Source organism: Gymnoscopelus microlampas (genome assembly GCF_963454915.1).
Source record: "Gymnoscopelus microlampas genome assembly, chromosome: 14".
Classification (NCBI taxonomy): domain Eukaryota; kingdom Metazoa; phylum Chordata; class Actinopteri; order Myctophiformes; family Myctophidae; genus Gymnoscopelus; species Gymnoscopelus microlampas.
In genome coordinates this window covers 27,305,912-27,330,942 of record NC_139951.1, presented here as the reverse complement: position 1 = coordinate 27,330,942, position 25,031 = coordinate 27,305,912, and the positions used below count along the sequence as shown (strand labels likewise).

General features: G+C 41.2%; 1 protein-coding gene across 4 annotated transcripts in view; it reads right to left on the bottom strand.

Annotated features, from left to right (window-relative positions):
• Positions 1 to 76: 76 nt before the first annotated feature.
• The window catches only part of LOC311060836 (myosin-binding protein C, fast-type-like), a 42,200-nt gene continuing 17,245 nt past the window's right edge, over positions 77 to 25,031 (bottom strand). For all 4 annotated transcript variants that reach the window (XM_084079179.1, XM_084079178.1, XM_084079176.1 and 1 more), the window contains 26 exons: positions 19,114 to 19,179; positions 18,653 to 18,801; positions 18,295 to 18,412; positions 18,139 to 18,190; positions 17,596 to 17,655; positions 17,288 to 17,457; positions 16,406 to 16,538; positions 14,999 to 15,123; positions 13,680 to 13,785; positions 13,253 to 13,422; positions 12,715 to 12,880; positions 12,312 to 12,418; positions 12,196 to 12,225; positions 11,604 to 11,746; positions 10,971 to 11,130; positions 10,534 to 10,638; positions 7,809 to 7,997; positions 6,845 to 6,979; positions 6,455 to 6,622; positions 5,693 to 5,781; positions 5,057 to 5,252; positions 3,717 to 3,856; positions 2,231 to 2,390; positions 1,870 to 2,006; positions 1,154 to 1,340; positions 77 to 210 (listed from right to left, as the gene is read on the bottom strand). In XM_084079179.1, coding sequence (XP_083935305.1) covers positions 176 to 210; positions 1,154 to 1,340; positions 1,870 to 2,006; positions 2,231 to 2,390; positions 3,717 to 3,856; positions 5,057 to 5,252; positions 5,693 to 5,781; positions 6,455 to 6,622; positions 6,845 to 6,979; positions 7,809 to 7,997; positions 10,534 to 10,638; positions 10,971 to 11,130; positions 11,604 to 11,746; positions 12,196 to 12,225; positions 12,312 to 12,418; positions 12,715 to 12,880; positions 13,253 to 13,422; positions 13,680 to 13,785; positions 14,999 to 15,123; positions 16,406 to 16,538; positions 17,288 to 17,457; positions 17,596 to 17,655; positions 18,139 to 18,190; positions 18,295 to 18,412; positions 18,653 to 18,801; positions 19,114 to 19,179 — 3,296 coding nt within the window. In that variant the 3' untranslated portion in view covers positions 77 to 175. The remainder of the gene's footprint in view (positions 211 to 1,153; positions 1,341 to 1,869; positions 2,007 to 2,230; positions 2,391 to 3,716; positions 3,857 to 5,056; positions 5,253 to 5,692; positions 5,782 to 6,454; positions 6,623 to 6,844; positions 6,980 to 7,808; positions 7,998 to 10,533; positions 10,639 to 10,970; positions 11,131 to 11,603; positions 11,747 to 12,195; positions 12,226 to 12,311; positions 12,419 to 12,714; positions 12,881 to 13,252; positions 13,423 to 13,679; positions 13,786 to 14,998; positions 15,124 to 16,405; positions 16,539 to 17,287; positions 17,458 to 17,595; positions 17,656 to 18,138; positions 18,191 to 18,294; positions 18,413 to 18,652; positions 18,802 to 19,113; positions 19,180 to 25,031) is intronic.

Here is a 25,031-nt window from a genome sequence, read left to right as displayed (position 1 = left end):
ATATATATATATATATATATATAAATATTGTTGGGAAGCAGATTTGAAAATGAATAAATAAACATTTGCATCAATCAACACTTCAAGCTCTTTTTATTTGACTATTAAAACGTGTCGAGTTTCATTCGGTACATATACGTAGTTTGACATTCAATGCTGTTCGGCTTCTCAGTTCTCACTGCTCCTTCTCTGCGTTCGGGTCTTGGGGAACTAAGACAGAGGAGAGAGTTGGTGTTATGATTGAAGTCATACAAACAATGCACCTTATTAGGTATAGGTCTCTGGTTGTCTCCAAACACTATGCAAACATTATTACAGTAAAATATATACTTCTTTAAATATTTAATTAGATTAAGAGATTATATGATCTACTATATTTGATAAATACCCTTTGTTTTGCGTTTTTCAAATTGACACAGACTCAAAGTTTTATGGTCATGATTCACCAGGAGCCTGGATGGCTTAAAATAATTTATATAAATATTTTCGGAAATCTATATGGGAAAAATGAATGGTTGTTCTATATGTGGCACCACAAAATGTCCACCACTGCTATGTCATAGGCGCCTCACTATTGGGGGGAGACTATTGCGATCGACTGGTCTATTTATTTATTTATTTTTCCCACTGGTCTAGCACCCCACCGTTCCCATTGTGTTGTGCTATCGTTGTGAATTGGCTGCATGCTTGCCTCTCGCCGCAATGACCGCTCTGGTTCTGTTACTGGTTAAGTGTAGTTTCTCTCTCAACTATAGGTGCCAGATAAGCTAATGCACAACAAATCGTTGATCTTTGTAAACTGGCTGTGGGTGCAATGGACCACAATGCAAACCAAAATCGGACTGATCCGTCTTGATCACATGACTATAGAGATAATGTGTACCGATTTGCGTGATGTTTGGACAAAATAGTATTATAAAATAAAATCTTTTGCAAAGATCGGCCTCCTGGTGGTGCTGTAACAGGCCGATCAGAAATATTTGGACCAGAAACTGCACGCATTCCAGGGAGTGTGTTTCGCTTTGATCAGGCCTTGGCCTTTGGTCAGACGGACAGGGAGCGAAACATAGTCTCGGCCACGCCTTCGGCCTGGTGGAAACAATAAAATAAAATACAATTAAATAAAAAAAAACTCCTAACTCCCGCTCCCCACCTCGGATCTCAATCTTGCACTCCACTTCATCTTGGCCCAGGGAGTTGACAGCCCTGCAGACGTAGCAGCCCCCGTCGTATTGGCTGGGCTTGCGGATGTTGAGGGTCAACACCCCTTGGTTGTTAAACATCATGTACTTGGGGTTGTCACTAAGGATCATTTTGTTCCTCAGCCAGACGATCTTAGGCTGGAGGGGGTTACAAGTTAATTGAGTTAAATTGAAGGGTGATAGTTGCACACTGTTGTTGTGCCCCAAAAATAGCCGATCTACAAGCCCACAAGACATGATGCAACATGTTGTGAGCTTGTAGATCGTCTATTTTCAGTCCTTAACAGCAAGAATTTGACTGTGTTTCTGTTTGTTACCTCCGCCGATATAGTTGAACGGGGGTTATGGTTTTGCCCCATTCTGTTTGTCTGTGTTTCTGTCTGTTAGCAAAATAACAGACAGAAACAAAAAACAAACAATCAATAATAAAGTGAGAACTGATAGCTGGATTTTCAGCGTTGGCGTTAGAGGAATGCACTCTACTGAATGCAATTATTCTACTTATACTGTATAGTGTATATTCAGTCAGTTTTCATTCCATAGTTGTTTTTTAATTCTGCCACATAGCAGCCAAAAGGTAAATGACACTCATGTGTGGACACATTCAAGTTTATGTTCTATGCTAGACAGTCTATTTTAACTTACTTAACCAGGCATGCGCACATACCTTGGGAACGCCTCGGACGGAGCAGCTAATGGTGGTGCTGTAGCCGGCTACCAAAGATCTGTCCACCAGAGGCTGGGTAAACTTAGGCGTGCAGTTCTTGTCCTTCTCCTCATAGCTAGGGGGCTTGTACTCCAGGGCTAGCAGGAGGGAGGGCAAGGTTTGTCAAACACCGTAAATCAGGCTCGGGTTTTGACGGCATGCCACACTTGATATCTTCATTTTCCAGCACATGAATGGCTGAGTATGGGAGAGCATGTGTGTCCCTGAGTGAAGGTGTTAAACTCACACGTAAACCACGAGTATGAAGAAATCAATATCGGTCGTAAAAATTATATGGATATGTATACAAGCAGACACACACCTGTCTTGGTAATGATGGCTGAGTTCTTGCTGAGGCCAGGGTCCTCACTCATGCCACAGAGGTTCTCGCTGTAGATGCGGAACACATACTCGTTGCCCATGATCAGGTCTGAGGCTGTGCAGTTTGTCCGTCTGTTGTGCTCATAAACAGTGAACCACTCCTGGAGATGTAAACAATGAGAGAGAGAGAAAGAGGAATGAGAGGGAGAGACAGAGTAAGACTAAGAGAGAGCAAAGATAATTGCATGTCAATTTAAGAGGAATTTAAGAGGAAAGATAGGGGGCGGCAGTGGCTCAAGGGTAGAGCGGCTACTCTACCGTTAGAGCGGCCTGATGGCAACCGCGAGGTTCCCAGTTCGATCCCAGGCTCCTCCAGAGTTAGTGTCAAAGTGTCCTTGAGCAAGACGCTGAACCCCTAATTGCTCCCGATGAGCAGGTTGGTGCTTTGCATGGTTTCCTCCGCCATCGGTGTATGAATGTGTGTGTGAATGGGTAAATGTAATGCACAATCTATGTAAAGCGCTTTGGATAAAAACGCTATATAAATGAACCATTAATAAAGTATATAAAGTACAGTAGGCTATCTTACGATGTGCCCGGCACTGTTAGCTAGACTACTGAGACACAGGCTCTGGCCCTCCCGGGATGGGGGAAACCAAGCACTCTCATAGCGGTTTCACACTATGGTCCCGGGTGCGCACCCTGGACCACTTGGCTGATTTTGTGGTAGTGTGAACGTAGCGAACCGTTCCCCGTAACGCATCACCGTTCCGTACCCGAAACCACCTCGGGAGATAGTTTCGGGTCCGATTGCTGCGGAGTCGGGAACGGAACGCGGCAGTGTGAATCCATCCGTACCAAGAGAAGGAAGTGGACTGTTAATCATATATCATTTATATATTTTTCTAATGACGCATTATTTTAGCTGGGTTATACCCTCTCATAGTTATACTTGAATGTTGACAAGAAATAATAATCCCGCTAGTGTTTGAGTAGCGCGAGCCGTGAAAAATAATAAACAAAAAACACATGTGTGGCGAACGTAATTGTAAGGATAAATACACCAAGGATTAGTCCGTGACGTGACGTCACTGCTAAATTACAAAGGATGCGTCCGTGACGCCAATATCATATTAACAGACGACAGTGCATTTCGAGGTTTCAAAGATCAGTGCACACACTGCTTTGGTTGTGTATTGTTGATCTGTTGTTATTATAACTCAAGACAACGTCAGGAACACAGTCAAACTTTATTATTCACTCTAGAATGACTTTTCTTCTGTGAATGACATTCGCTCTCCCAAAGCGTCATAGTCCACAGTGCCCCCATGAGGCACCTATTTACCATTACTGTTAAATGAAATGGTCTCGAGTCTTGGCCAGTGTGAATGCTGGCCAACCAAGCGCACTCGGGAACGGAGGGGGAACGCTTCGCTTCAAACGCACCCAATGTGAAGCCGCCCTCAGTTCTTTCCTTCCTCACTCACCATGGTCTTCTTTTCTGCCTTCTGGATAGTATAACCGGTGATCTCACTGTTGCCATCATCTTTGGGAGGTTCCCATTCCAGTGCTGCGTTGAAGCCCCAGACTTCCGACACATTGATCTTGATAGGAGGCCCAGGTAGCTCTTTAAAAAAGGATTTAAAAAAGGTATGTATAATGGTTTCATCCACTGCTCTCAACTTACAGAGACACAGTTAGCTGTTGTTAGTGGATACATTTCAGACACACTAAATAATGTTTACAATTTACAATTTAGGCATTTAGCAGACGCTCTTAATCCAGAGCGATTTACAGTAAGCAAGGATATCATGAGGTAATACATCAAATGCATAGAAATTGTAATCTAGGATCATAGGTAAACCGAGAACCTATCATCAGTCTAAACAGTATCATACACAAAAAAATCTATAATCTGTACATTGAAACTATACACACTATAGGATGCCAGGTCTAGAAATGACCTGGCATCTGTCTACATAACATGCTATTTAAATTACATTTTAGCCTTTGCATAAGCCTGCAAGGTCGTCGTTTACTAAGAGGTGTAGGTGGTCCAACAAGGAGTGATGCTGTCTTTTGGAAGTGTCCGTAGTAGTGATGTGCGGGTCGGGTTTTTCCATGACCCGCCCCGCCCCGCCCCACCCACGGAACCCAACCCGCCTCAACCCGCCCCGCGAACTCATTTATAAATCTATGGCTCAACCTGCCCCGCGACCCGCGGTAAAAAAAAAAAATCACAAAGGAAAATAATCTTCAAGTATACACCCCAAGTGTATTCAAACTGTTTTATTGTTATTATTCTTATTCTTATTAGGAATAAAGACAAAACAAGAGCATGTGATTTTTATATTTTTTTGCGTGTGAGAGCGGCTGACCCACTCACCCGCAGCCCGCATAATTTCCTCTGAAATCCTGACTCGACCCACCCACGCCGCGGGTTGACCCGCGGGTCCCGCGGGTTACGGGTCGACCCGCTCATCACTAGTCCTTAGACAATGACAAAACCTTTACCGTCCTACTCCTTTTTCTAGGCTATGTCACACTTGATAAGAACAGCTAAGTAATTTAATTTCAGAATCTTGTCTTCTACAGGGTATGGCCATTTTCCTCAATGCATAGTTGTCATTCATTCTCCTCAAAGGAATCATCACTTAACTTACATAAATCATGCCGCTACCTCTGTGGTCATTTTCTGCACTTGCTCTGTTCACTGTGATCAGGAATTTTGCGTTGTACCCTGTTTTGTTTCTTTTCTCCGAATCTTCCTTTTTTAAGGGACAGTTAAGGCTTGAAGTTGAACGATGGGTGAGCGCCGGCTTCTTACCAATAACTCTGATGTCGATGGCGGCCCTGTCTTCCATGTTCTCAATCTTTAGAACCAGCTCATACTTTCCAGAATGATCTCTCTCCGCTGAGCGGATGAAGAAGATGGAGTCCACTAATGTGTTACGGATGCCCACCTTCTTCTCGTCAACGGGCTCACCATCCTTGAACCATGTGGCAACAGGGCGTGGCTTACCCTAAGAGTGCAGGTGATGAAGAAACACAGATAATGATAACACCGAGAGCATTTTAAGTTTAAGTTATATGTCCCCCCATTTGAAATAGAAGGAGCACTTCACCCATTTTCAACATTATCTTCATATATTTAGCACTCACTAATGCTCATTAAAGGATGGTACCATTTCTGTCTACTCTGACTCATAGGCAGGCTGTGGACAGTTAAGAAACCAGATAACCAATGAATACAAAGAAGACATAAATAAATAGTGGAGACGCGCACACACACACACACACACGCACACGCACACACACGCACACGCACGCGCACGCGCACGCGCACGCACACGCACCCCCCCCCTCCCCTCTTATAGAAGGTTGGCCTCTTGTAAAGCCATGCGTAATAATGAAACAATTGAGGTGCTCAAACTTGAGTTGGGAAATGGATCACATTACAAACCTGGAAGGGGATGGTCAGGTTGATCTTCTCTCCAACTTTCTTGATGTACTTGGTCCTCAGCTCACGCGGCAGGCGGATCTTGGGCAGTTCTAATGGAGGAGGATTCTCGTTTTAACTACTTCAACACTTAGTAAACTTCACCGCTCTTTTTCCCCCTCTATACCATCTCTTTGCTGAAAATAGCCGATCTATCTTCAAGCTCACAACGTGTTGCATTCTTGTAGATCCGCTATTTTCTGTGAATGTTACCCCCGGAATAGGGATGCCAGGTTTCAAGTGGTTATAAATAAATGTGTTGTAGGGTGCCATATGGCATAAGAGGTGCAGTCAAGAATGTTATAGTGATCATGGACTTTGGCAGAACCTTGGGTTAGATACTTGGCCATGATACAAGTCCAAATATTTTGTTGATCAGCTCCGGCTGTTGGAACCCACTTGAATGGAGAAAAAATCTTTCTGACACCAGCAGGGGTAAAACAGCGAAACTGCAGGCCATTCATATGAACTGTCACTTCCTATGGACTCAATTTCAAAGCAGGAAGCTGCGCCCTTGGGCAAGGCAGGCTCGCCGCCACCTTGTGGTATGTTCCACATGGAGTGAAGAGGATTAAGTAAGTATGTAAGTAAGTAAGGAACTAAGTCTATGTTTAAACTGCTGTACATGTTTCATGTATTGAAAAAACAAGTAGTAATGCACATCCACAGTGCATGAATGCATTTTAAAATACTGTTCTTCTGCTCACACATCGTAAGATAACTCACCCATGATCTCACGAATGGTGACAGGCTGGGCCAATGTAGCAGGGGGGCTGGTTCCAGCAAGGTTCTTGGCCACTACCCTGAAGTTCATCTTCTCACCAACAGGTAGATTGCGCACCGTGTAGCTCTGCTTCTCACAGAGTTGAGTGTTGGCCACCACCCACTCTGTGTCTGCGGTAACATAATTAAACAGTGAGAAAGACGGGATCTCTCTCCTGCAGCGTTTCCCATTTTGGCTATTAATTCTGGTTAATTCTTTATTCTTTTAAGCTGCCCGCGGGACAGCGCCCACTCTGTCTCTACACTTGAAGGGAATTAAATTAAATGTGTCAAAGTAAGACTGCGAACAGTAAGTGAAATGTGGTCTTTTGCACCATGGCTAAGTTCTTTTACCTCCTTCCTTGCAGTATTCAATAATGTAGCCGTCCAGGCCTCCAGCTCCGATCCTCTCTGGGGGGAACCACTTCAGAGCGCATGTAGTATCTGTCACATCATGCACCATCAGACGTGTGGGCTCGCTAGTTGGGGCTGACAGGGAGAGAAAAAATTAAGAAGAGCAGCAACACTAATTATTAACACTCGTAATTATTAATAACAGGAGAGCGAAGAGAATCACAGGGCTGCATTGACAAAGGCCAATTAACAGACAGCGGGAAAGAGAAGCTGGGAAAGTGTAGCCTGTAAAATGGAAAATTATAGAAATAACAAGAAAATATTTTATACATAATGTCTCTACAGTCATTATTGTGGCATAATGTATTATGGTGTACTTTAGTAAGACATGAGAAACAGTACGTGGAAGTACAATTCAATTCAATTATATCATGCCACAATAGTGATTGACATCCTCACAGAATCTATGGTGACCCTTTTGTAACATACTGTAGCGTGGCATGCTCTGTGCTATTTGTGGTGCCACATTTGCAGTGCCGCAGTACTTTCCATTCAGTGTGAACTGTCTCAGCTGATGGGCGAAGTAGTCACAAAGGACTTTGCATCCAGGCAGACTAGGAGGATTTTAGGGTGTGCTCTGACTGCTAGATGTCAGACAGAGTGTCAGACTGATTTGTGCATTGCTGTATACAATAATGTGTGTTATGTGAGTGTTAAATGTTTATGTCTTCCACACATCCTAACCTATGTGTTTATCAGGAGGTGTGCAATGATATAAATTCCTAACAATCTGGTTTGACATGGCAATAAACCACTGCATGTTGAATGTGGCTGAGTTATGGGTTCATTTAAACACACTGAAAATAGCCGATGTACAAGCTCACAACGGATCAGATTGTGAGCGTGTAAACCTGCTATTTTCGGTGCGCCACATTGCTGTGGGGGAGCATAAATCAGGATTTACCGATGGGCATGAAAGGCTTGGAGGTGGCACTGGGCGGAGACATGCCGATGCTGTTGATAGCGAACACCCTCATCTCATAGAGCACGCCTTCAATCATCCTCTTAGCTTCGTACGTGGTCGACTCATACACGTCAAAGTTGAGCTTTGTCCATCTTTGTGAACCCTTCTTCTTCCTCTCCATGAGATAACCTGATGGATGGATGGAAAAGTCTATATTTAGGAAACATGTCATGATGCAAAAAACAACAACCTATAGACATCAATATAAAGAAAAAAACTGAGATATACTGGGAGAGAGGGGCATTTGTACATTGAGTAGCCAGTATCCTACAGTAGGCCTATATGCTTAAAAGGTTAATATGAACACAACTTTTGAATATCCCCAAAACATTACTGGGTCTGCGTCTCCTAACTGTGTGGGTTTGTATGTGAGAGATATGATCAACAACCACTCAAACTCTGTCCAGCAACAAGAGAGACAAAGATGTGGAGCAGTTTGAGATGCAGCAGTCTCACATAGTCAGGCGATCAGAGAGCAAAAGTATCACATTTCAGGAGTTGCTTGACAAGCAATGGCAACAAGTCTACGATTTCTGAGGTTGTTTGCAATAACATAATAACCAGCTCAGGTCCACGTAGACCAATGGTTCCCAAACTTTTTAGCTAAAGACCCAAAAGAGAAATGAGATGTTTCCCCGGGACCCAAACTAGTAGCAGATCTAGAAGCTCACAACGCGTCACTTTGCGCCGCATTGTGAGCTTGTACAGTAGATCTGTTATTTTCACTATATATGACTATAACTACTATTTTTATGGAATGTATTTGATTTTTTATTAATTTATGCAATTATTTTGAAAAAATATTGAATTCGTTTTTAATTTATGAAAAAAAAGTTTAGTTTTTTGGGGAAATATTTTGAATTAACAATAACTAAAAGCAAACCGTAATAAAGTAAAGGGATATGTACTCGCGACCCAAAGATGGGTCCCAACCCACTGTTTGGGAACCAGTGATGTTGACTCACTGAGGAACAGATGATTGTATTGGCCAGAGATTTTGAAGGTGCAGAAGAAACCAAAACCATCATCGATCCGGTCAGTTATAAAGCAGAGGTGAACACCAGGATAGTGCTACAGTACCATGCCATCTAACTCACCAATGAGTCATCAAGTGTGATGACACGGGCATCTTTCTGTTGCTCTTGTATTATGCAAGTTGGACCATGTTTAGCTCAGCTTCGGTCCTAATGCTGATGAGTTGAGGTATTCACTGGCCACCTCAGACATATGCCTGCCTCTCAACTGCCCCCAAAAATTAAGATTCATATGTTCAAGTGTATACAGTATACAGTATAGATGAAATGTTTTTAATTAAATGCTTTATTCCATATCTGTACTGTACGTGAACATCCAGTCGAATTTGGTGACGTTCTGATAATTATTTCCGGTGTGACGGGCCTCTGTCTCTCTCCCCAGTAATCTCTTCTCTATCTCTATTTCTCCGATTCACCTTGGTGTCTAATTGGTTCCAATTGTCTAACTGCTGATTCCTGTCTGCTTTCCCAGCAGTGTGTGTCCAGTCTGGGGCCCGTTAGTGTGATGGTTGCCAGCTGAGGAGGGAGTGGCTTTCTAAATCTGAATCTGTTCCTACAGAGTGGCAGGATAATACCCAGGAAGCTACATTGAAGCTCTACTGCAGGAAATATAAAATGTCTTTGATATGACTGGGAGTCAATCTTGCTGAAACTTATAATGTGAGTTTTATACCTATGGCAGACAGGGAAAGCGATGCACCGGGGACACATTCTATAGTTGATATTGTGTGACAGTAGTTATGATTGCACAATGGAATACCTGATTTGAATCCATCTGAGATGACATTTGCAATGTGAATATTCAAGCAGGACATCTTGTAGAAATAAGACTATCCCAAGGATCTATCTGAGGATTTGGAAAAGCAAATGCGCCATCTGGAAAGCACACACACACCGTAGTCTTTCTATTGGAGGAAAACTGGCTAAGCAGATGGACTTCCAAGACATTAAAAGGACTTTATGCATCCCCAAAGATGAGGAAGACGGCTGATGGCTATGCAAAAGTCAGTGATGAAGACAAGGTAGGAAATAACATTTTTTACATCTAAACGTGTGTAGCAAATCCTTGGCCTAATTGTATGGGTGTAGCCTGCATTTGTGTTTGTGTCTAGGGCTGCAAATAATGATTATTTGTTTATATATTTTTTTATCCACACAATTTGTTGAGACCATAACATTATGGTAAAAAGATAATGACTAGATGATGGAAACTTATGTAATCTGAACTGAAAGGGGGAGGGGGAGGGGGGGGGGGGGGGGACTGGAAATCAGAAGACCACCTGTTTGCCTCCCGGTCGAAGTGTCCCTGAGCAGGACACTTAACCCCTAACTGCTCCCCCCAATCACATATCGTAACCACTTGAGCAGCTGGACCGAGCCAGCTGGGTGAAGCTAAAAACCAAATCTCATTTCATATTAAGCTGAAGTTCTAAATAGCACACATTAGAAAGTTTTACACAATAAATCACATAACTGATTATTTCATTACAAAACGTTTATCTTTTGTTGATCGATTGTTTGTGAGAGAGTGTGAGTGTGTATGTGTGTGACAAGTGAGGGCATACACATGGTTGAAGTGAAATGTGTCCCGGGGCAGGGGGAGGACCCACTTATTTCTTGTCTTGTCTTACCTTTGACTGGCGCACCACCATCAAATTTGGGTGGCTCCCAGATAATGGTGGCAGTGTCCTCTCCCACTCCGGTGCACTTGACATTCTCAGGGGGGTCAGGCACATCTAAGGGGAAAAAAACAAAAACACTCAAGTCATTGCATATCAAGTACCGAGATTGCAATGTGTTTAGGGCCCTATTAAGATTCCATCATAAATCTAACCCATCACTATGGCAGCATGGTAAATCAGTCATTGGCCACTAGCATAAGTCTCTTTGAGGTATATTCTGTTCAATATTAGCAAAGGTCTTTTGTGTTTCATCCTTTTCATAGATATGTACAAATACAGTATATATGGGAAATATGTTTTTTTTGTCAATAAAAACGTCAATCAATCATTGACCAGTGTAGCTTCAGTAATCCATCCGTAATATATATTGGATCTCTGACACTCACCCACAATCTTGACAAACAGCTGAGCCTTGTCCTCTCCAGCGGGGTTGGTGACAACGATAGTGTAGTTCCCCTCATCCTCCCTCTCAGCTCCCTCTATGACGAAGCAGCTCAAGTCTTTTCTCGCCTCCACTCTCACACGGCCTTCGGCATCAGTGATTGGCTGAGAGACAGGACATCATTATTTATGTGTTAAGCTTGGTGAAATCTGCCTCTGCAGATAGTAATACCACCACTAGTGTGTGCTATTGTGCAAAATGTCCACCTTTTCATCTCAATAAATACTTCTCTAGCTAGCTATACTAATGCCCAAAATAATCGACTAAAGGCCACATGAGCACTTTATACCTACAGTATATGCATCGGATATTTGAAATTAGCCGATCTACAAGCTCACAACGCGTCGCGATGTAGACCTGCTATTTTCAGCTGAATATTTTTTGACACACAAATCTGGTACGGGGGTCCCTGACATGAAAATGTGTGAGAAGCACTGGTTTAAACAACATTAGGATACAAGCCCAAATAAGCAACTACATTTTACAAACAAGCCCAAAAACCTGTAACCCGCAACTACCAATAATTTGCTTATAATAAGCAGACACGGCAATACTACTGGTTTAGGTGTATCCGTACCTGGTCTCCCTTGGACCACACAACAGTGGGCGCTGGGTCCCCAGTGATCTCAACATCCAGACGCAGCTTGTTGCCTGCCACCACAATGATGGTGTTCTGCGAGACCATGTTGCCAGTGGTGTCCAGGTGGATCTTGGGAGGGTCTTGTTAGAAGTACAGAGACATGGAGATTGGGTGTCACTCACACAGAGTGGTGGAAGAAGAACTAAAAATGTTTTACTTAAGTAAAAGTATCAATATAAATAGCAGATCTACAAGCTCTCAACGTGTCGCAAAGTAACACGTTGTGAGCTTGTAGATCGGCTATTTTCAAATAGCCAAAGTATGTAGAGGGCTGGGGTGGTTAATGAATGTTTTGTAATAATAATCAAAATCTACAAAGTAACTAAAGTTTTCAAATGATTGTAGTGGAGTAAAAGTACAATATTTGACTGTGAGATGTAGTGGAGTAGAAGTAACGGTATTGAAAATTGGAAATCCTCCAGTAAAAATACCTAAAAATTGTACTTGTACCACCACTGCTCATACAGTATGTAGTGCATGAACTGCACAAGTGTTGTTTGATGTCTGATGTAGTTTGTGAGCTACTTACCTTGTCTGGGTACATAGTCAATCTTGATCTCTGGTTTGGGAAACAAAATAAGTGTTAGCAAAATGATCAAAGGAATTTTAATGCATCCAATATTCTTTGTCACCCGTTTAACTCACCCAAGAAGTTGAGTTTGGCAGAGAGCGACAGGGCATAACCTTCAGGAACGAAAGTGTAATCGCCAGCGTCTTCAGGCTTTACATTATCGATGAGCAGCTTATGTATCCTGAAAAGGGCATTGTAAAGTAATGGTGAGGATGGGCCAGAAAAGTATATTGTACATGTGTAAATATTCCACCTTTTTCTTCCTGTTGTCAGATGTTGTACAGCCCTATGGATTCAGTGGGTTCAAAATTATTATTTTATTTTTTCCCCCAGATATATTCTTATTTCAGATTCTTACAGTTACTGCATACCTGTGTGAATTCCGTGCAATCCTCTACATTTCCGTGATAACTGATTCCATAGGGCAGCACCCATATTGCCACAGGTGCCCAGCCTGCTTCACGCCTCGTACAGTACCTTCCAATGTGGGTCATTTTGTGACGCTCATCTGGCAGGACCTCCACTCCATCTTTGAACCACTTTCCTACCACCTTGTCATCAGACACCTCACACTTGAACATAGCCTGGTCTGTTGCTCTGACAGTCAGATCAGCAATGTCTTGTAACACCTCCAGTTCCTTTTCTGAAGGAGATCACATTGGAGTCAACCATAGGGGGAATTCAAGGAGGAGAAGGAGAGACAAAGACAAAACATGTTAAGTCAGAGAGGGAGGATAAAGTTCATGTTGCATCTACATAACATCAGTCGGTCATTACAGTATGTTGCTTACAGACTTGCATTTGGCCCTTGGAGCCCTGCGCTGATTCTGTAATATATTTTGTTATGCCACACCCCTACAAGGTAATATCCTCAGTGTTAATTTATCCATTTATGACTCTGAGAGTGGACAAATGTAACTGAATCGACCCTCACCCATTTGGTTACATTGTACACTCTCAGAGTTAAATTAACATCGAGGATTTTACTGTGCAGCTGTGGTTTACAATGTGGTACCTTCCACCTCCAGCTCTCCTTTGGTATGACCCCCGTTTGTCCAGGCATGGTACATTCCAATGTCATCTAACCCAGCCTCCAGGATAATGAGAGTGTGCTTCTTTCCATCTTTCTTAATGCGATACTTCTCATTATTTGTATCTTTGTGCAGCTCGATGTCTTCAAAATACCTGGATGAAAACAAGTTAGTCAAAAAAAGTGGTTAAATGTCAGAAAATACAAATGAACATGGAATCCAACATACACTGATGATAGTGCTGTCAATGAAGCTATCAATGAAAATCTATGAAAAGGTTTAATCTGCAACACAATTTTATACAATATATAGTGGGGGTCCCTGCTTCATCTCTCTCTCAGATAGGGGGTCCTTGGGCTGAAAAACGCTGAAGACCCCATGTCAACGTAATGGGGAGGGACATTTACTGACCACATCACGTGAGCACCTTCCTCAGACACCTCGATCTCAAACTCCACCCGCTCCCCCACCACCACATGGTAGTCATCCATCAGCAGGTCGATGGTCACAGGGGGCTCTGTTCAGAAACATGTCGTGTTGGTCAGAAGCTACTAACATTCTGTCAGTGGTGGAAAAAGTACTTAAGTGAAAGTATCAATACTGCAATGTAGAAATACTCTGTTACAAGTAAAAGTCCGGAATTCAAAATGTACTTGAGTAAAAGTACAAAAGTATTGGTATCAAAATAAGTACCAAAAGTACTAACATGTTTGAAAATAGAAGATCTATAAGCTCACAACGTGTCGCGATGCGACGTGTTGTGAGATTGTAGATCGGCTATTTTCAAATTTTCAATTTTCAAATAGCCTACAGTAGGTACAATATAGGGCTACAGTAGTTGATGTATGTTTTATAATGTAATAATTTATCTGCAAAGTAACTAGTTACTAAAGTTTTCAAATAATTGTAGTGGAGTAAAAGTTTAATATTTGCCTCTGAGATGTAGTGGAGTAGAAGTAAAAGTATAGACAATTGAAAACACTACGATTAAGTAAAATTACCTCAAAATTGTACTTAAGTACAGTACTTGAGTAAATGTACTTAGTTACTTTACACCACTCCATTCTGTAACTATATCGATCAGTCTCGTTTATAGCCAAACGTTCGGAGATTGTTGGCCTATCGATATGTCTGGTAATATCAAGTTTCTGTGTAGAGGCTAAAATTGGTTCAGTGGCGTCATTTAGGGTTCCAGGGGATGGCAATTTCCATTTGTCACCCCCTAGCGTTCTCATTTAACCTCAAAACTCAGGTCTTTTATTCATATTTCCTATGCAGATTAATCAGATTTTTTGACTGACACTTGTTTTCTTTCTGCTACCACACATTCATTAATCACTTTAAAACTGGCCTCCCTATTTGGGGCATGTCATTATAGGCAAAATGGATTTATTTTTAAAAGCTAATCTGCTCGTGTTATTTTTGAAATCTTTTTATGAAATGACGCATTTGAACTGGGTGGAAACAATTTGGCAAAAATATGAACTGCATTGCAGAACCAATGCAAAGCCTTTAGGGATGTCCTTCATACTGTGGCGGTGTCAGGATGGGTTTTCAAAGCAGTGTGGGTGTAGGTTTGGTAGCGAAGGTTTCCCTCCACTGTTCGAACCACTACATAACACTTTGATTTCCCCAGACGTATCGGTAGGTATGTCTGGTTACCCGAGACTAGTAGTCAATACAAAAAGCTAGTGCTAGTCGGGATCAACAACTGCTTCTACTCTGCTTACCTTTCACAAACACCTCAGTGAAAGACTTCTCCTCGCCAACCACGCACTCGTATGCAGCGTCGTCAGCCAGGGTTGTCCTGTTGATGGTCAGAGTCCTGAGGTTTCCATTTTGCTCCATGACATACCTGGCAAAGTGACAAGACAAGAAGAGTGTGAAAAAACGAATCTGTCCCAAACATGCTCTTTTTATCTGTTGCTTGCGTTGGATATAACTAGAATTTTAGACTGGAGAAAGGATAATGGAGTTTGTTCGTGAGTGAGCAGCCATTATGCAAAGTCCACTTAATATGACTGCAAATTGATCGAAGACAAAATAAGGACTTTGTCACAAAAAAATCTGATATCAATCGGTTTGATAGAACAGAGAGTAAAAAAGAAGAGCCAAGGTATAAAGATGCGTACAGTATATGTCCCCTGGCACAGAAACTGCTTTATGCGGACACGTTCAACCAATTAACTATTTCACATAAAGTAAATGTATACGTGTGTGGAGCATATCGCTTTCAAATCTGGTGCTGTCTGATTATCAAGATTGCTTGAAGTAAACCCAGACCACCTCTTTGAGGTGGACCAAAGCAGGCTTTTCTGGACCCCACCCAGGATCGAAAACACCTTTCACACTTGAACTCCCAGGGCAATTGCCCTTGGGTCTAGAAGAAAACCCTATAGACAGCCCAAGTGCAGAAACGCCTTAGGGAATTGGAGCTGAATTTTAACAACATGCTTTAGAAAGAAGGGGGGGGGGGGGGGGGGGCAACATGGACGACTGGCGTGGTCCAGCATTATGAGTAGTTGATGAAAACTTCATACTGTACATCGCATATTACTTTCTGATTATTTTGACTCTAAAAGATGTCGCACAATGCAAGATAAACAGATTGTTTTTAAATACAGCTACAGTGCCAAACCACACACACTTTTGATTTCAAAAGTATTGTAATAATAAAAATGACCAGTCAGTTCAGACCTGAGAGGTCTTTGACCAAGGCCCATGAGACGTCTTAGCTATGTGACTTGCAACTAAGCGTCCCTGAGAGGCTAATTACAACCTCCTATAAATAAAAAGTGTTGATGGCAGTGTCATCTGAAAATATGGCGTTGTGGCATGGATAATTTTAGCTTGCTATTTTTCCGCAGCTACATACTGTAGTCTCTTAGTAAACTTGGAAAAAGATATGGGCTCGTGTATAATTAATCAAATCTCTTAATGTAGCAAAAAAAGTACCCTATTAAAGGTGTGTGTGTGTGTGTGTGTGTGTGTGTGTGTGTGTGTGTGTGTGTGTGTGTGTGTGTGTGTGTGTGTGTGTGTGTGTGTGTGTGTGTGTGTGTGTGTGTGTGTGTGTGTGTGTGTGTGTGTGTGTGTGTGTGTGTGTGTGTGTGTGTGTGTGTGTGTTCATGCTTGTGTACTTGGCTGAGGGTTTGATCTCCTGCCCGTTCTTCAACCATTTGACTTGGACATTGGGATCAACCACCTCACAGGTCAAAACAATCTTCTTGCCCTTCTCCACTGAGTAGCAAGAGTCAAGCCTCTTCAGGAACGCTGAGGGCGCAGACAGATGGCACAAAATAGATCAGGCTCTCATAGCAGGCATTCACACAAATGTACTGTACATCACATCTGTTAGATCCTTGCTTTATTTACTCTCGATTCCTCTCTCATCTTGTCTCCTTCACACACAGCAAAATCTGAGTGTTGTTTTGGTTAGTTAAACCAACTACAACTCTCAGAGTAACTCTGTGTAGCTGCCGTCAGAGTCAGATGTGCGTTTTGGTTACATAAGTTCAAGAATGGAGATCTCTGTATCTGTCAGTCCTTGTCCCTTTTATGCCCATACTGTATATGGAGATCCCTGATGTCATCAGTATATGCCCATATATTAAAATGTCCATATATGGGCATATTGACGACGTCACAGCCGTCGATTCCTTTTAGCAGAGTCGAGGGATCATTCCTAAGTTGCGTTAGAGTGCCCTCTTGTGGATTTTCTTTCTAACAATGGCGGTCAACGGTTGGATCTGACAGGACGTAGATCTACATAGTTCTCACAGCATTTGATGGCATTAAGGCATTGGTGTTAATAAATGTCTGTAGCAAAAAGGACACCTTGTGTCCGTGATTGTTGACCGGAGGGGAGCTATACTTGACCTCTCAGAGATAAACTCTGACGGAAAATAAAATAAAAATAACTCTAATAGTTATTTTTATTTCCGTTCTCCTTAAATGGCCCTTTATTCTCCACCTCCCCTATCTTGTATTCTACATTGTTCTTTTTCCCAAGCCCACCCTACCCTCCATTGGCTTGATTTCAACTTGTTTCATCTTCTTCAGACGTTTGAGCATGCCCCTCAGGTCGGTGATGCCATACTCAAAGGCGATCTTCTCATATTCGCTGGGATGGGCACTCTTAAGCAGTTCCCACACATCAATCTTCTCCTCTTCCACTTGAGGTTTCTTCTTCCTGTTTGTCAAGGAAAAGAGGCCTTTAATGGGAGGGGGTTATCAAGCATACAGCTTGGTAACACTTATTGTCTTATTATCCCTTGGAGGGATAGGATGATGCTTAATACTTTTGTCACCAATCTACTCTTCTTCTCACTTTTTAGCAGCTTTCAGCAAAGCGCTGAAATCCAGATCTCCGTCGTCCTCCCCGGCACCTCTGTGTTTGGAAACAGACAGGGTGTCAGGTGTGGCTTAATGGAGAGCAAACATACAGTATCTACTGCACATGAGATGGTGCCAAGGACAGTAACATATCGTATATCCCACATGTGCTGAAAGATACAACCACACATATGCACTTGGCACTTTAAAATAGGCTATAAACAAAGGCACATTCTCACGTGTCTGTCGGGGTGAAACAGTTAATTAAACAATTGTAAGAAGATTAATCTGATTTCATTTCAGCAATCGAATAATTGTTATTTAGATGTATAATATGTGTCATTTACAACTAACCAAAATGTTAATGCTAGTCTTTCTTTTCTTCACATTATAAAATGAAAAGTAATGTGTTTGACTGCTGGATAAGTAGACAGACAGACAGACAGACAGACAGACAGACAGACAGACAGACAGACAGACAGACAGACAGACAGACAGACAGACAGACGCTAAAACACTGTAAACCCAGTGCACTTACTCTCTCTTGAAGGCAGACAAATCATCCGTCGGCGCCGCCTCTTGCGCTGCGGCTGGAATGAGAGTTTGCATTCAACACATGATAAGGTCATAAATGGGCTCAAGACAACTGACAACCCTCCACCCGAGGCAGAACCCAGTGTTTGCTTCCACTCACCCTCCACGGTGATCTCGAAGGTGCAGCTGTCACACTTGTCTTTTGCTGTCACCTCACACCTGTAGCCCCCGGCATCACCAGGGACCATTTTGATAATCTTCATCTCATAGGTATAGATCTTTGAGGGGGATTAAGTTAGTTAGCAGCTGTTAACATGTACATTTTTACACACTTGAGATTGTGAGTGTGTCCTTCTGTCTGTCACATGGACGGACTCACTCACTCACTCACTCACACAAACACACACACACACACACACACACACACACACACACACACACACACACACACACACACACACACACACACACACACACACACACACACACACACACACACACACACACACATACAACACCTTAGTGTTTCTGTCGTAGGTTTCCTTGAATTGGAAATGTTTCCCGGCCTTGCTGCAAAGGTCCATCCACTTCCCCTTCAGCCACTTCATTGTAGGCTTTCTTACCAGAGTGGTTGAGTCCACCTTTATTGTGATCGTGACATCCTTGCCTGTTGCCCACAAACGTATAAGATATAACTACATAATCAATCAACTAGCATGATGAATCACAGTTCCAAGTCAGTGTCATCTTATAATAAGTTACTACTTATAACAAGGAATTACTCCACTGGGTTGTCTGTCTAATTTAGTTTAGATGTCATATTATCCACAAAATCGTTTTGCACAGGTCAATATACATTCAAGACAAGACAATACATAAATATACACCACAATTAAGACACCCAGCCACTAAATACTACTAAAAGGTAAGCTAATTCTACATTTAAAAGTGTCTTTAAAAGAAAGTGTCTGTTTCTCACCTGCAACGGTTGTTATGTATGCTTCAGGTTTGTCCACGAAGATCCCTGAAAGCTCAGTCGCTCCATCTGAAAGGTGGAACAGAAGCTGTGATTTCAGTCATTCTCTTATATGGAAGATGGCCATGTCCATTAGACCACATGTGAGAAACATGCTCACATACTGTATGACAAGTCATATTGTAGTAATGGACAAAACAATAAATGCTCTTAAAGTTGTCATTGATAGTACATGGAGGATGTATTCAACTCTAGAACATACTGTATAGGACTCATAAGAAATAAAAAAATCCTTTGTCAAACGTATGCACACAGACATACATTATGAAACATTGGAGGAACAACCAAACAAACAGCAGATTGAACTGGTGAGAAGGAAATCAGGCAATTAAATACAGACATGACCATGTGCCTCAAACGTATTTATCGTTGCTGATAGTTATTTACATTCTTATTGATACTCCTCCTCTAATTTGGTGAGAAAAATAATTTGTGCTAGCCAATTACAATGCGATCATCCCTCCGGTTTATGAGAACACTAGCCAATTGCAATGTGATGGTCCCTCTGGGTTATGGGATTTAGACCATGAACTAGCCATTTAGAATGCACCTGTCCTTCCATTTAATGGGATGTATGACCATCTACCAGATACGAACATATGGCACCTTTCTTTCATAGAATTAAACTACAGCCAAAGTCAGAGAATAATTACACAATAAGCAGAAAATGTGATGGCTTTGCTATTAAAAACTCCACAGTTTGTGACACACACAGTAGCCAACACTAATACTGTGTTGGCGACTGTGTGTGTGTAGTGTGTACTGTGAACGAACAGGGACCGGAGGGACAGAGAGAGGAGACTGTACACTAATTAAACGATTGGGGAGGCCATTGTTTTCTCAGAAAGAAAATGGAAATAGAAACTGTGTCTTCATATATGTGTGCCCTATCCCAGTAAGACCTGTGTTTGTTAAACACACTAGATTGAATTGACTATCAAATACCGATTGCAGAACAGTTTGTCCAGATTTTGGTTCTGAACAGTCGTTCTCTGTAACCACCCCTACCCAAGAGTAAACTGGTGTCCGTGTGCAGGAAGTCGTCAACGACAAACCTACTGTACATCACCTCAAACAGACTGCCAAGAGCAGATCATGTAAAATTAGCTTGGGAGGAAATTACAAGTGCATTTGGCTTCTATGAGAAGTGTAAGAAACGCTTGAATAATGTCCAGCAACGAGTGCTGCAGGGTCCCTATAGCGCCCGAAGATATTTTTAAAAGTGACGAAAATGGCACAAGAAAAGAATGCATGCCTCGTTATACGCAAGTTAAATTGGTCCAGGTAGGTGGACACCATAAATTGTGGTCACCATCAACACCAAAATGACACACAGCCTAATGTGCTTCTCCTCCAACTTTGGCTTTGAGTCATTAAAATACCTAATGCATGCAGGTGAGGAGAAATCGCCACTGCACCTGAGGAAATTGTTAATTTGCACATGTACCGCACACCTTACAGCAGTGAGTTGGTCCCAAACTCAATATTAATATTGTAGCTATCACTTTTCCTCATTTTTGACTATTAAGACTTTAGGTAAATCACCACAAATCTACATATACTGTGGGGTAGGTCGTTCATCACAGAGAATTGTGAGAATCATTTGCATTACTTTCTTCCCAAGGTACTGTAAACCAGAGTGAGACATTTAGCGCGCTTATTCCACAATGAGACAAATTTATGCCAACAGCAAACTTCTCCATGTCCTTGGCTCAAAGCACAAAAATAAACAATGGAATGCAATCATGCATCAACAAAAACAAGTGGATAGGAAAGTAGTGTGCTGTTGCCATAAACACGCAAAGGTTCCAAGGATATTCACAATATAATTGCATCGCAAAGTATCATTCCCAAATAAAGCAGTCTTTGAGAACCTTGGTCTGACGGTCTTTCAGTTATGTATTGTACAGTATGGAACGGTCATCTCCATGCACTGTCTCGCCAAGACATGGACACAGTTGAATGTTGAATTCAAGACTTCCAACGTACACATCTATCCATAACACACAGAATACAATACTGTATACTGTACGACCTTATTTACAAGTCACTCATAGAAAACTGGTGTACTGGGACTTGACAAATAATAATAATAATGTGTTTTATTTATATCGCACTTTACATTCTTGTGAATCTCAAAGTGCTACAGGGTTAAAAGCATGGCATAAAAACAGCATAGGCAACCAAACAATTACATGGGACCCAACTAGGCTAGACTAAAGGGTCAAATTAAAACTAGGTAAAAAACAAAGGCCCAGGAAAAATTAAGAAAACACTTTGTTAAAAAGGTAGGTTTTTAGTCCATTTTTAAAAGCATCAGTTTAATTTAATCATTCAACACACACAAAATACCTCGGCAATTCACATAAACAGTGTCCTCCACGAGAAAAAAGAAAACACCAATCCAAACAACTAATTATTACATTATTTCAGTTGTCATCTACATACAATCAACTGCATTTCACTAATCTCCATGCAATTCATAATCATTATCCTCACACTGTGTCTCCAGCTATCTCTTACCATACTGTTGAGGACAAGCCATATCTGAGAAAAATACAACCCCATTACAACATATGGAAGGATAGCAATTAAGTGTTATACTCTGCCACGAGGCAATGTAAATACGTGAGATAAAACAAAGGAATAATAATAATTAAAAAAACTATAAATTATTATATCAACGTAATCAGAAAAAAGCCTGTACAATGAAAAGAAAAAACTATAGAGACTTTGTGGAAAGAAAAATGATATTTCTTTACATAATGGGGGGGAAAGTGACTGAGTGAAACAAGTGGACATTTCTCCAACCTGAGAACCAAAGCATCCACTTGCTAGAGATGACCTCTACTATTTCTGATTACGTTGGCCTATTATTCTGGCCTCTTGTACCTGGCCCACACCGTGGTAAGCCTTTAGTCAAGAAAGAGCTCAAATCTTTTATATAATATTTAATTATTATATCACACATGGAAATACACATGTACAACTGTTAAAAAAAAAAAAGTTATACAATCTTTTGATTACTGTATTTTCCATCATCAGACGTGGGACAAATTATTTTGCAATGACTGCTTCTGTTGGACTGACTTGTGTTTGGTCCAAGGGAGCCAATTAGTATACCCGATACGGGGACCAATCCCCACCCATCTTGCACTCCTGGCATGCTGAGGAATGATTAATGCCTTTCTTAAATGACATTGGCTCCTTTTTTCTTTTAATTTATTTTATTTTCTCCGTTTTATTGGTTTTGCACAGATAGATATCCACAGAACTCTGTCAGCATTATTGTCAATGGCTTACAATCATTGTGGTGCAGAACGTGAATAGTATTAATGCACATCGTTGCTGTTGGGCTGAAACCTTGTATGTCCAAAACTGTTACTTTTCAGGCAATGGAAAGAAGGACCTGTATTCCAATGGATGCGATGTCATTGTTTAGTCACAAGGCTCTTGTTCACACTTTTCAGTGGTTCAATATTGAGTAGTTCACCCAAAAAATGTTTTAATTTCTATTAATTACACACCCCATGAAGCCTTATGTTTTTAGGCGTATGTTTTTGTCTTATTCTTGAGCCATCAAATAATTGGCTCAGGAATGCGACAAAACTAAAATATCTCCATAAATTCAAGGCTTCATGGGGAGTGTAATTGATAGAAAAAGGGGGGGGGGGACTACCAATTTAAACCTGGTATCCTTGTTTTGGGCATTTTCAACACTTTAAAAAAAAACTAGCGAACATAGCAGATCTACAAGCTCACAATGCGTCACACATGTTGTGAGCTTGTAGATTGGCTATTTTATCTACTTTTGTGCGACACTGTCATATAAGTGAAGTATAAAATAGGGCATTCAAAACAAATTAAACGACTGAGGCTCCAGGAGGCATAAATGGAAAAAAATGGACAAAATGGTTATTCTACGTGAACTCTAACTGAGTGAAGTAACATGAGCAACAAAAGGACATATATGATCGGTTGTTGGTTCCAAAGTGTTTGTCTTTTCTTTTAGTTTTAGTTTTAGTTTTTTGTTTGTCTTGTGGGTCCAGTTCTTTTTATTTTCTTATTCCTTTGTGTTTATTGTATGTGTGTGTGTACAAAAATTTAATAAAAATTCTAAGTGACCAAAAAAAAAAGATATTATATGGAGATACAAGGTGTCTGCCCGATAGCGGCAGTATTTCAGTTTGTTATTAAAAGAATACCTAAAACAATCTCCATGTCAAGGACCCCTTGGGTATGAGGAATTGTTTGGTCTAGTCATTATTAATTTCAGAATGTATTTAAAGGAACATTGTATATCCCTTTATTTACAATACATGTCAGCAGTATGAAAGTACAAACCGCATGCATTTGTTTTCAGCTGTAATTACTGTGTACAGTATGCCTATATCTCATTGGATTTAAAGGGAACATCTTTGTGAATTTGGTAATAACCTATTACCAGCTCAAGGCTTTTCTCAGCACACCTCCAAACGATTTGTGTGTCAAGGACATTTAAAAAAAAAAAGAAGTGTCTTGGTACTGATGACATTTTGATGAAAATAAAACCGCTCAAAATGATTTAGTGTTAGATGGTTGTTGGTTGTGTCGTCACCCTACGAGGTTGTGTTGCACAAACAGCATGACCTTGACTTGCTGTACATGTAATAAAATGTGTTTACTGTGAGGCAGAAACCTCGTATCTCCATATTGCATGTTTTTTGTTTTGTACATTAATGCACCTACTTTGTCATACTGCAGTGTCACACTGAAGTGGCAAAAATAGCCGATCTACCAGCTTGTAGATCGGCTATTTTTGTTAGTTTTTGAGGGCCGTGGGAGGGAAGTGTGTCAGTGGGTTTTATAAATATTCACCTAATGGAAAAGTATTAGCAAGAGCTTTTGACTAATAATAACTACATTGCATCCATTGGACATACTAGGTTTCCACTGACAGGCGATGACATGCATACAATTTATGTATGTATGTATGTATGTACCCTACACTTTAAACTTGTCATGATATCATAGGTAACTTGGCCTAGCGACAGTAGCAGCAGCAGTAGCAGCAGCAGCAGCTGTTCTTCCTTTAGGCATGCTTCACATGAACCACAGCTGTGGTTCAAGGCGAGCCTCTTTGTTCTATAGCTATACCCGAGGGACAGAAACAAAAAGGCTAAGAGAGTCTCATAGCTCGCATGCATGTTGGGCAGCACTCTGCGTATGGAAAAACAAATTCCTGTTCACCTAAGGAGCCTCGCCGGGCATGATTTGTCGCTGTGACATCTCATACCGTAGCCTATAGCTATAAGTTCGAATTCGCTGACAGTGAGCGATACTTGGACTTTGAGTCACAGTACCAATGTCATTTACTGTCAATTATTTATCTTGCATTGCATACAGTATTAATATGTATTAACTGTATTCACTTTGTGAATGTTTCTCTCCTATTTCTTTACATTAGGCAGTGTAAATGTTTAGATGTTCTATGCACAGACTGCACATAATGTAATGGTATAGTGAATTACAGAGTTCAGTATCCCAGTCAGATGTTGTAGTCGTGTCAATTGGCAAGCTCTTTGGAGTCATTTAAAAATGGGTTAAACATATTACCTGCAGAGAAACTGCAAACAATTCGACTAGGGTAGTCGCAACTTAGTGGGTGATCATTTATGGGCCACCTCTCTGTGAATGTGAATGACACAGAAAGCAGGTTTTTATCGCATCTTGACTGGATGTTATATGTGTTTAGCCATAGCCTGAAAGTCTGTGGCACACAATTCTATCAGCAATGGGAGCATTAACAATATTGATTATTGTTGGATATTATTTGATCTCGGATCTTATTGTTTACAACAATTAAATAATCTATCAGGTGT